This window comes from Calidris pugnax, unplaced genomic scaffold (genome assembly GCF_001431845.1).
Source record: "Calidris pugnax isolate Ruff unplaced genomic scaffold, ASM143184v1 scaffold103, whole genome shotgun sequence".
In the NCBI taxonomy this organism is placed as follows: domain Eukaryota; kingdom Metazoa; phylum Chordata; class Aves; order Charadriiformes; family Scolopacidae; genus Calidris; species Calidris pugnax.
In genome coordinates, this window is record NW_015090990.1 from 5375773 (window position 1) to 5388811 (window position 13039).

At 40.9% G+C, this 13039-nt stretch overlaps 1 protein-coding gene across 1 annotated transcript in view; it reads right to left on the bottom strand.

Moving 5' to 3' along the window:
- The window catches only part of FIGN (fidgetin), a 103668-nt gene that overhangs the window by 2780 nt on the left and 87849 nt on the right, over positions 1-13039 (bottom strand). The window contains exon 3 of the mRNA XM_014954743.1: positions 1-6883. This exon is cut by the window's left edge and continues 2780 nt beyond it. Coding sequence (XP_014810229.1) covers positions 4635-6883 — 2249 coding nt within the window. The 3' untranslated portion in view covers positions 1-4634. The remainder of the gene's footprint in view (positions 6884-13039) is intronic.

Here is a 13039-nt window from a genome sequence, read left to right on the forward strand (position 1 = left end):
TCGTTTGGACATGGTGTGTATGCACATATAAATATTATATACACACATGCACACATACAAGATGGAAAGGAGTTAGTGCTGTGAGGACAAGGTTAGCTTTCAGAGCTGATGATGAAAACCAACAGACATAGATTATTATACATTGGAGGGATGACTTTTCTAACAAGGGCAGAAATCAGGAATAATTCCTTTAAGTCAACAAGGTTATACTACCTTCAGATTGGTGTAAATGAAAGGGTAGGAGGCCCTACAACTTTTTGGCGGCCTTGTTTTGTGACAAAGTGTATCCTTCAGATCTGAGTAATGCACTCTCCCTCGTGATGGAGTGCTTCAGAGAAAAATGCAGGGGTTTATAAGAACAGCCCTTTACCTGAAATTGTACATATCTGCAGACAGTGAAAATCCTGGTCAGATCCCCAAATTTACTTTCAATATATTAACATCTTGACGCAGGAATTAATTTGGATCTTTTTGACTAGACGATCCCCTAAAGAAACATCCTATGAAAAAACACCTAAATATGACCTTGTACCATTTTACAGAGCACAGCCTCCAAAGAGCCGGTAAAGACACCCAGATGATTTTTGGCCTATGTATTTTAGTCAGATGGTGGATTTTCCCCTTGGTAGGTTTGTAACGCTCAAGAAAACGTTTTGCCCATCTATCTGCATTTGAGTAGAATAAAAACTGACTAATAGATAAATAATCCATGTGAAAGTAAATAGCCTTAAAGTAAACTGCCTTCACATTCCATTGATCAGCTCAGTCAGCAAACTTTTCTATATTGTCACTAATGTTCTAAATATTTTGGAGAGAAACATGCCAGAAGTATAGAGTATTTCCATTTCTGTCTCACATAAGGTCATTATGAACTCCTCCTTGAATTGATATTGATCCTTCAGCTTGCAGAAATATTCCTCCAATTTATTTTACTTTTGTTGCCGTAGGAATTGTTACTGAAGGTACAAGGAAGAAAATGAGCTGATGCAGAATGGGATCCACACATAAAAATAAGACGTAAAGCATCTGCAGTGATAGGCTGACACAGCAGATGCTCTTTAACCATTTCAGGTTCCTTAAAATCGAGGGCTGTGCCAGCAGCCAGGAAGACCCAGCCATTCGCTTGGGCACTTCTGTGGCAGCAACCCCCAGCTTTGCCCAGTCTTAAAAGACAGCAAACGGCTTTCTACCATGGATATGTCAAAGACCAGCAAATATTTCACCCTGAAGACACCATTAGAACATATTTTGTCTCTCTTCTCAAAAACAATCCTAACCTTTGGGACCCGCTCAAGTTCAGGATGTGCTTCAGCCCTTTCTGGACACTCCTCAACAAGAAGGCTGCTGAGAGGGGTGAAAGACCAGCAGCATACCCAAACCTGCTCGCTGGGGAGAAACCAGGGCTGAATGTGGCAGGGGGGAGGAAAGCAATAAGGACAGGACATGGCAGGGGGTTCAGCCAGCTCGGCCCTACCAAAGTGGGGGAAATTCTATCAAAGGAGTGGCCAGAAACCACTTGGAGAAGGGCTGAGGCACCTCCTGTTAACACCACCTGGCCAAGCTCTCACCAAATTCAACAGGCACCCTCCCAGAGCGATGACAAGCTGCTAGTAAGGAAAGATCTGGGTAACAATCTATCTCTGTCTTCCTCTCCTTGCAGCTGCTGTGATAGGGGTGCAGTTTTCTGCTTCTGCTGCTCCAAAGCTGAATTGAGCCCTGGAGTGAATGAGCGTGAGCATGTGTGCACACGTGTGGAACCTGCATTTTTGCACCATCTCAGTTCCTGCCTGCTTCTCACTTTGGTTAACATTTGAAAAATCCATTTCCCAGAGTGGCTTTTTAAAGAGAATGATTTAAAGCTGGAAGCCAAAGGGACCATCTACAATTTTGTTTGCTTTTGGTTTTGCTACTGGATAAAAGGAGGAAAAAAACCCCACACTAGTGGGTAGTTTTCATATTACCAGCTGCAAAAAAATCCGCTAAGAGTGTGGTAAGGAGAAACAGTTAACAAGAGTTGGTTTGCCAAAACTTGCCTGAGCCTTTCAAATGAGCACAGCTCAATGGCAGATGTGAAAGGCAATGTCTAAGACAGAAATTGGGTCAGCAATCTGCAATAGCATACTTGCCAGGGTGATCAGCGTGAGCCTACAGCTAATGGGGACATCAGGATATCCCAAATATGCGGATGGTGGAATGACCAGGGTGAAGAAGCAGCCTGTGGAGGTTTGGGGAAGCAGAAAGACTGGGTCATAACAAGGACCATAGACCATAATTGCTGTTGAAAGGAAAAAGAAAAAGGAAAAAAAAAAAAAAAAAAAAAGAAGGTGAGGTATACTTAAGTCTTACTTTCTATATCCTTAATGAAAGGCACTGTTTTAAAATGATACTTTTATGCTTAAAACATAAAGTTTTAGATAGACAAAATGTTTGCCAGGAATCCATCTTAAATTAGATTTTGGTTTATTTGCTCTGGTTTTAGCACGTTCTATCTAAATATATATATATATCTTAAAAAAAAAAATAAAGGAAAGTAATAATCAAGAGTTATCAATTTCCAGCAATATCACAACATCCCTCATTAGCTTTCTGAACGCTAAATGTCTCCATTGATTTAACTAAACGGACAAGGTCTGTACAATTTTTGAGAAGACAAACATGATCTAGTAACAGATTGGTATCTCTCTTCTTGGGGCTTTTCAGTGCATTTATTTAATGGTTTTGAGTGTACATTACTTAACAGAAACATTAAATGCCAGTGCTTTGCAACAGTTTTGTTACTGTCTCTTTAAAGTAAACAAACAAAAAAAATACATTCAAAAAAAGCAAGGCTGTTTTGTTCATGTGATGGCAGAGGCTTTGGGCAGCTGCAACATGCACTGCTCCTGCTCAGAGACATTACCCAACATCAGTCAGCTGTCACCAGAAGAGTTGCACAGAAAGCATTAAAGGATAAAAGGAAAGGTGGGGAGGGTGGGGGTGGGAGAGAACTGAGCAAAATGCCACACATGCCAGCTAGTCTTTCCAGAAGGAAGACACCAGAGTACTATGTTTGGGGGAGGAAAAAGGGGGGTAAAGAGCACCAACATAGAGAAAAACGACTTCAGGGGGAAAAACAGCAGCTCTCTGAAACTTGTTTAGCAGGTTCACATTCCTAATGTAATCTGACTTTTGTGTTGGTGGTGTTTTTTGCCCTATTTCTTACTTTGCTTTCCAAGAGAAATGTAACAAAACTGAGGTAGAAATAATGGTGGGCACACTCCAGCCTGGAAGATTTCTAATGGATGCTGCATGAAGATTGCATTAAGGACAATGGAGCCGTACATAACACAACAAAAACTCAACTTTACAGTTTAGGAAGGGAAATAAATGTACTTTGAGGGTTCAGTTTTGCTTTGTTATTTGTACTATTTGTTTGGTCACAGTCCACTGCGTTGCTATAAACAGCTCTGCAACCCATAGCTCTGCCAGCGACCTACACTGATCCCACTCCCTACAGCTTCACCAAAATAACCTCAAAACTATGACTAGAGCCGTGCAACAAAGGCCAGCCGTCACAGCCTCAGGTAATTTGCCTCTCGGAGTCCTACCAAATCTTACATTTGACTGTTTCGGATGCTAATGTAAACCGATTAAGTGGCTCTTTTTTCATCTATGCACCTTCTAAAGACTGTATCGTGTAATAATCAAGGAGCAATATGCTGAAAATTCTTACAGTTTACCAACAAGAAAAACCGTTCTGCTCTGGTTTGATCTGACAAATTGGCAAAAGAACCATTTCTGAACACTGGGAAATCCTTCTGTTTCTATTTTTAAAAACTGTAAAGCTTCAGTCATATCACACTTTAGTTTTTTCCTGGATACATTCAAAGTAATTTTCCTTGCCATTTTCCAATTGTTGAGGTAAACATACATATTTAATATAAAGTAACATTGAAGCCTAGCCTATAACTCTCAGCAGTACATAGTGCTTTCAACACATTCCTTTGAGGTACTGTACAAATCACAATCACTTTCCTGAGTTTTTGCAGACAGAACATTAAAAGAAATGAACTGCAGAAATTAAGGTCCAGATTACCATTACCCTGTTTTACCTGTTCTTAGTTTAACACTGCAGAACAGACAGGATTGAGGAATACTGTTGCTCTTAGAATAGCAAAAATCTGGTTCTCTGTCGCAACACAACCGTTCATCTCTTTAGTCCAATAATGTTTGAAGTTAAAGCTCTTTATATTAGCACATGCCACCAATGTAATTGTGAGGCAAACAAAAAAATAAAGCACCACTTCAGGCACTTGACAGCAACTAAATCTCAAGAACAGCAGAATGGAATCAACACACAGGGTTCATGTCCTTCTGAAATCAACCCACTTGCACCTTGCTCCTTGGTGAGTATTGTCTAGCTTGAACAGAACTGAGCATCAACATGCGCTTTCTGTCATGTGTGGCTTTTTCAGATCAGCAGCTCTTGTTTGATGCACTTTTCCTTCAAGTCTACCCTGACTCTTTAGAGGCAAGGTAAAACGTAGTCTTCCCGGTACCCTTTGCAATTTTAACACTACTGAAAAGGGTTCTCTACCCTATGTAGCAGGTTCTGTGTGTGCCAACATTCATTACATATTTTTTTTTAAGTAGTATCACTGACTGCAACCAAACATTTTGTTCCATTCAACATATGTATCAAGCTCTTTTTGAGATATGCTAGGCTGTATCTTGCAGAAAGCATTTTCAAAGTCTTGATATGTAACTGGCCTCAACTGGCTGGGCATAATGGCTGAAAGGTCTGTGGCTGGCATGGCGTGGAGTGGGCCCACCACGGCTTCCTGACATAAGTGAGCCACATCAAGTCCAGAAAAGCCTTCTGTGCGCTGGACAAGCAGTGCAACCTCCTTGTCATTGAGACAGTAATTGTGCTGTGAGAGCAGTTGTACTATTATCTGGTGCCTCGCTGTGCTGTCAGGAAGTGGGATTAAAAGTCGTTTCATGAAGTACCTTCGAAGAGATTCATCAATTTCTTCCGGTTTACTCGTGGCGCAAATTACTACTATTTGGTCCTCAGCAGAAGTCAGTACAGTGTCCAGCTGCATAAGGAACTCGGTTCTCATCCGACTTACTGGACTGTGTTCTTCACTCACTTGAGAGGAAAGGAGCATATCAATGTCACTAACAAAAATCACCGAGGGTTGGCGACACCTTGCCACGAGGAAGGAGGCATGGACAATTTTTTCTCCTTCCCCTAACCACTTTGTGACAAGGCCAGAGCCAGTGATTTTGAAAAATGTGGCCCCCAGCTGACTAGCTATACATCTGCCCATTAATGTTTTGCCTGTTCCCCGAGGTCCAAACAAAAGGATGCTCCGAGGTAGAGCAGTCAGTCCATTGAATGCATCTGACCTCAATACTGGCCATAAAACCTCCTCCTTAATGACGGCCTTTACTAGATCTAGGCCAGCAATGTCGCTCCAGTCCACGGGAGGTCCTTGGTTGATAATCTCATTGGTGACAAGGTCAATGAGGTGTGTGTCAGTATTCTTCAGTTGCTCGTCCACAGAGTGGTTGGATGAGGTAGCTGCACGAAGTCCCGGGCCTTGCATTGGGTGAGGGAGGAGCTGCCTATGCTCGTCACCATGCTCATTCATTACTGGGGAGGTATACTTCCCAAACGAGTCACTTGATCTCGAACCCAGTGAATTTTTAGCAGTACTATAGGATGGGGGTGTTAGAGCCCTACTGGACTGGCTGCTGAATTTCCTTTGTTGTTCAGAGGACATTAGCTGCTTTGTTGGCTTAAATGCTAAGGATGATGTTTCAGCACTTCTGTCAAAACCATTCCCCCTGTTTGCATTTGAAATGCTGTTGTCGGGCATTCGATACATGGGACTCTGTGTAGATCTCTGTTGGCCATAGCTGTAATTTCCATAACTGGAGTCCATTTCTCCTTGCCCTGCCATGTAGAAAGCTTTCCTTTTGAGAGAGCTGGCTGAACTGTTTGTCAGGGCAGACGGCGCGATGGGCGTCAGACCGTGGCCCTGGTAGGAGTAGCTGGGGACAGTGGTTGGGGGCAGAGGGGTCGGAGCAGGGATTCCTGAAGGCAGGTATGCCGAGGGTGGCGGGGCACCCCCAGGGCTGTACCCAGGACCGACAGCGGTTTGAGGAGGATAACTGGCAGAAGGGTAGCTGTAACTGGAGAGGTTAGAGGTCCCGTTGTAGCCGGGGACGAGGGCTGGTGGTGGCGGTGGTGGTGGGGGCTGTAAAAGTCCCGAGCTATGCAGGGGGGATGGATGAGGGGATGGAAGTGCAGGTGCTGGCTGGCCGCTGTAACTGGTATGCAAGTACGAGCCATTGTATCCCGCGGCGTATTCCTGAGATGGGAGCCCTGAATGAAGACTGGGAACGGTGTGACTTCCACAGGTGCTGCTGGAGTAACTGGGTTCAGCCAGGTTACTGGCCACCCCAGGAGAGCTCCCGATACTGGCCGAGACATCTGCGGGAGGGAGGGCTGCACTTACCCCAGCTTTGCTGGCGGTGATAACGTCTGGGACACAGTTCATGGGATACACGCTCTCCGAGTTCAGCGATGGCTGCCAGGGCTCGCTTTCATTCTTCCGGCCGTTTACCAGCCCCGAGGGAGCTTCAGAGTAATTGCTGAGAATGGGCCGCTCGGCCGGACCTTCCAAAATACCGGAGTATTTTTCTGCATACTTTTTCAGGAGATTGGAGGCAGTCAGAGCTGAGATGTCGTCATTGGCCCAGGCATACTGGTAGGTGCGCTGCAGGTGCCCCCGGTAGGCTTCCACCTTGTGGGCAGGAGACCGGGTGGTGGAAGTGATATCAAAGTGCTGTTCTGGCCACTGGGCATGCTCCGGCGTCCACTGCATCTTCAAGCCTAGGATGGCAGGGAAAAAAAACAAAGTTAACAGTGAGCTCGGCCTTTTTCAGATGCTTTTAAATGAGTTCTCAAACGTACTGTCTGTGAACTTCTTCAGCTCTCTGAAACACTGTACTTAACACCACAAATCCTTAAGGAAAGAAAATGCAATGCCCTTATGAAGCAGTATAAACTGCTTGGTTTATAGTAGGCACATACACATGGAGCCACATTTTTTGTTGATTCAGTAGGGGGTTATTTGTTGGTTTAAAAAAATATAGGTAATGCCAGGTTTCTCAAAGTAATAAATAAGACTCAGTACATTTTAAATACTCTGAGTGCAGATTTATTGTTAACATACAAGGGATCCAACTGCTCTGTCCTCTCTCATCACTGTTTCAGTTTTATATTTTAACCAATATAAAAATATGAGACACAGCTGACAGATCACATCTAGGATACCTCTCTTATTTGGTACTGAACACCTAGTTAGCACAGTATAATGCACCCTGCGCAGAACAATATGACACAGACATAGCAGGTCATTCCATAATCCAACTCTCATCTAAAGTGGTCCACGACAGTTTCAAATCTGCTTCGTGGAGTGCAGCAAAGCAATCTCCCAGGCAGCGCTCCGTCGCTTTCATCACACAAAGCCTACAACTCGGTATGAATTACAACTGGCTCCTTTCTGCCTCTCAGTTCTGTTGTTGAGGCTCTGGAAAAAAAAACAAGCATGACTTGTCTGTCGGTCTCCGTGCTTGCTCTCTCTTCGCCCCCCCACCCCGCGCCTCACAGCCTCCAGGGTACAAAGAAACAGGGTTTAAAAAAAAAAAAAAGAAAAAAAAAAAAAAAAAAAAAAAAAAAAAGAAAAAAAGAACAAGCATGACTTGTCTGTCGGTCTCCGTGCTTGCTCTCTCTTCGCCCCCCCACCCCGCGCCTCACAGCCTCCAGGGTACAAAGAAACAGGGTTTAAAAAAAAAAAAAAGAAAAAAAAAAAGATGAAGAAAACGAAAAAGGAAAGAAGCCAAGTCCCTAAAAGTTCTGTGGCTTCCACAGCTGGCTATAAAAACCCCCAACTAATCAATAAAATAAAAAAATGCAAATGTAATTTTAAAGCAATTAATCTTGCAAATAATGCGATGTGAATTATCGCCCCTCCCTATAATCCACTCTGCATAGTAAGGGCAATTTACGAGCGTTAAGATAACCCCCTCCAACTCGTACCTATGCATGGTAGACACAGCACTGATTTTTGTACAGCTGTATCAAATAGACCTCCTTAATCTCTCTCGTATTACCAAAAGTGATTTTTGCAAACAGTCTTGTGCCCTCTGGCACAGATTCCCTGATAAGGAGCAGGCCTAGTCGAAATGAAGCATCTGTGGCACCAGTTCCCCTCTGAATTACTGCAGTCTATTTTGACAGCTTCTACCCCCTCCTGTTTTTCTCCCCAACCCCTTTAGCTCTTCATTGCCTGACTCTGGCATCTGACATGGCCAGCTTAGCCTCGCTGAGCTAAACCTAACACAGCACACAGTTTGGTAACAGAATGGCATGTTTATTCCCTTCTGACTCCCTCTTCCTTGTTTGCAAAACCACTGCACCAGACACTGGAAGTTAATTAGCAGGATGATGCTGTGCTAATTGTGTTAATTTACAAGGTTTTAGTCAAAGAGAATCATGCCAGGGCTGGCACTGCTGTCATGCTTCTGACTTAATGATTAAGAAATACTGAAAACAAGGTGGGAAGGATTGCAGTAATTACACAATAAATGAATAAAGCAACAGATTCATTTGCAATTATATTTCATTGCAGTTGCACTCATTTGCATTTGGATTCTTCATTTTTATTTTTGAATTCATGTATTTGCAAATCACCAAATCATTTAAATGTAGCCTGAAAGCTGCAAAGTACCTCTAATTGAACTTTATATTTTATTAGCGCAAGTACTGCAAATCTCAGCCCATGTGAGCATGTCATTGATTACTTGTAGATTTTTTTTCCTGAGCGTTCTCTTTCTCTCTCATTTTTCAAACAGTTTGACAACTTGAGAAAAATGTCTGTTAACAATTATACAGTTATCCTATAAAAGTTAATTCAGAGAAGTGCTTTTGACAAATGCAGCTTTGAGACCGAGTTTTTGGCAGATTTATTTCTTTCATTTAGCGTTAATATAATCTTTTTTGCTAATTGTTTCTGATGTTTCAACCACAGCCACAGAGGGGGTAAATGTATCATGAAATCGTGTGAAATTATAGAAATCATGCTCATATGAAAAAAATGTAGTTTTAATGAGAAACTACCAGAAGCTTTTCAGAAATCATACTTTGTTAAATTCAGACAGAAATCTGAAAAGCAAATCACCAAGAGCCAATTGCAAGTAATCAGTATCTAAAATTCTTCCGCTGTCATGGGATTTACTTCAAGCTTTCTTAAAAGGAAAGAATATTAATGTTCCTGTAAAATAGAGCTGCCTAAAAGACATACACGTTCATTACCCCTATAAAAAATAAAGCCAAACAAAACAAACAAAACCTATCCATGTTCTACGCTATTGGGCTTATAAGGTTACCAAAACACTGAAAGCTTCTGTTACAGAGATGCAGAAGTTGAGCAGATTGATAATTCACTATATACGAACAAACAGATGCCATGAGAGAGACTCTTCTCAAAGAATGCACTAAAACAACAGTAAAACTTTTGAAAAAGAAAGGTAAAATAGACATGGATGGAGCAGAGAACCCGGGCTAATTGTACTGTAGTTAATGAATATGCTTTTGGCACACTGTCTTTAATAGCTTGTAAAATAAAGACTATTCAATTTAAAGAGATAAAAGAATGCACTAAGTCAGAGCACAACAACATATATCATACACTACCCACTTACCAAGCTTTTCAAAATACTTTTCACATATACTTTAAAAAAAAATCATCAATTAGTCTTTTTTATTCAGAATGGATCATGGGCTTTTAAAATAAAATAGCTCTGTTTATAGTCACTGTGGGGAGATATATTTAGATGATGTAAAAATTCAATTCTTCGAATTTTATTTGTCTAGATTAATTTATTTTCTTTATTATGAGGTTGCAAAAGAATGTCAGAAAATCTGAACTATCCATTATAAGAGGAGGGGGAAATCACATCATCAGCATTCTTTATTTGGAATAATTGCTAGATAGACCAGTAGTTTCACATTGTCATGCTATCTTTGGATATGCTCACTGCACAATAATTGAAAGTTTATTTATTGATGCATATTAAATACCAATGCATTTAACAAAGGCTGTAAAGGCAGGATTAGGCTTTGATTAGATAAGCTTAAGAGAACAGGAGTGTTCTCATCCCATGAAACATGAGCATTTATTCCAGCACATTGCAATCATTAGTGTTATTTGGAAGCATAGTTAATAGTTAACCATAAGCATATTTTTTGCATTAGTATGCAGTGAAGAAATCTGTATTTACATGGAGTCCACTGGAATGGTCTGGACTGGGGAGCACAAAGAGCCATTTCCTCAATTTGATATTAATTGAAAAAACAGCAAACTTTTGCTAAGTTTGACTCCATTCATTAATAGTTCAATAATTGTTTGACAAAGTCAAACGTCTGATTTGAGAGAGAAAAAAAAAAAAGTAGTATTAGTTTCTTTTAATTATACATGCACTTCTCCCCTGCCCAAATGCTTAATATTTGCAGCCACTGCCACTCCACATTTTAAAATGTATTTTTTTAGTTGCTTTTTGCTTGAGGTGATAGACCTTCCTACACTTCTTTTGTTAGGAATCCAAATGCTGATATAGATATCTAAAATCAGGTAAATAAGGGCAGACTTAGAGGTTGCATTTTTTCTAACATAATTTAAACTGTGACATAAAGCATGGTCCTGCAGATAGTGTATTTGCTTAATAACTTAGTGAAAATCCAGAAAAAGAATGCATTTTCCACAAAAATCTTTGCTAACTTAGGAATCCTCTGAGCTATCGACATTTTTGAACTGTGTAAACTGTGATGGTGTGGACTGTAAAAGGCAAAAGGAAAGGATTCTGTTCTTTAAGTACAGGTATGTACTTATCAGAGAATTGCTTCTAAGATAAATTTAATACATTATATTGGAGAGGTAGTGTAGGCTTTTTTAGCAGTATCTATTTTTCCTTGTCCTGCCAGTTCTGCTATACATCCCTCCTCTATAATTCTTCCAGTTGGATCTATCTGAATTACATTTAAAGTAATTAAAGTCAACAATTTCATTATTCAATTACTCTGAACCAAGTGTTTGACCATTTTTTCCCCTTCTAATTTTGTGCACTTAGCCTGAAAATGTAAAATCTAATACTTAATACTTCATCAGTTTCACATACAATAATTCCATACGGCAGAAGTCCACTTACCTACTAGATTTATGAAATAAAATAACATAAAATAAAATAAAGCAAAATAAAATAAATGCCAGAGTTAGGAAAAATAACATTGTAATCTGAATGCGAAAAGGAACAAGCAATGTTCTACACATCCTGGATGTCCAGTAGGGCCCGATCCTGCTGGGAGCTTAAGCGAGTTTGTGCATACAAAGAACCCTCCTCCACTGGTGCCCTGAGCACCAGGTCAAACTGTTCAGCCCCTTACAGTATTATATCTGTTACGGAAGACAAAAATAAATAACTAGCTTTGCCTTTCAATTTAAATAGAAGATGTTCTGTTCAAAACAGGCACGGAAAAGTCCAGAAATACTAGCTAGGACCACACCGGGTGAAAACACAACAAAGGATTTACAGTGTCCCACAGACAAGTCCAAATGATACCAATCACATTCCAACTAACCGGCCTGGTTAGCAAAGATAGGCTTCAGACAAAGGACACTGGGCTTTAGTAAACCTCTCATCTATTCACATCTCTGATAAAATAATCAAGTTAAAATTAAATCATATGCAATTATGGTTTTCTGAAGACACTGGCAGAGGTTGCATTGCACTTCCAGAGATGCTGGGGAACAAAACCTAAATGACATGGAGCTACTGGCCATGAAGAACTAGAAACAGGGACCTCCAACTGTTCCTTCAACATATCTAAGGCAAAAGAAAATAATTCTTCTCCTGTTGTGGTCTCTGTTCCTGCCCTGTTCATCCCTGCAGTGCCTTAGGTCCTATCCAGCACAGGTCTGCAGGTTTATCTGTAAACATCAGTAGCTCAAGCAGGTTCTTAACATTAGGCATGTGGTTAAATATGACCTGCACTTAATGCACTGTTGGAAAGGGGTAGACTGTATCAGAGGTGAACAAGCAAATGAGATGCTTCTGGTAACTGTCCTTAACAGATGTGTAGGAGAACACTGTTGCAAGGTAAGAAAATTCCAAAACCACAGCTCTAAGTTCCACCAACCCTCTACCCTCTAGATTTGCAAGTGGATGTGAACTTCATCACTTTGGGTTGCTTGCACATTTAGCCAAAGACTCCAAAGGCTGCCCCTGTCCACTGAACTGCTACTATCAGCCTTGTCTCCAATTATTCAAGACTAGTATTTACACAATGGACCGTAATGATTTAATCCAAGGGAATGCTTCTTGTGGACATGCAGAGATCAGCTCTTCCAAAACAGCTATCGATTTAAATAGGCACTTCACTGGGAATGTGCCAGGACTCCTCGAACCTCATACTTCAGTGAGAGCCAGAGGTGTTAGTACCTTGAGGATCAGGCCCTAAATCCACATTCTAAAATCCTTCTTAAGCACGGGACAGATCTGAATAAATGAGTCATGCTGTAACCGCTGTTCGAGATTTAGGACACACAACTCCCTGGGTTTGTACTAAATCTGATAATATTTTGTAAGATTGTATACTGTCATATGTCCCATAATAATAAAAATTAATTCAAGATAAAACATTTCTTTTACATTCCATTTTTTATTAATAAGCATAATTTCAGCTGCTTGAAGATAGTGCAACTGATCTCTCTTAATTGGAAACAGGAGGGATTTTGAAGAGTGGATTGAGCTAATTATGTTTTGCAGAAAAAAAAAAAAAAAAGGAAAAAAAATTATTCCCACATTTATTTTCTAATTACTCAGTGAAGACCTCTGCTCCAGTCCATGAGGAACTCCTTTGACGTCAAAGGATTCTGTGGGAGGAAGAGCCTCCAACTGAGCTGCCCAGCCATACGGGCCCAACTTTGGA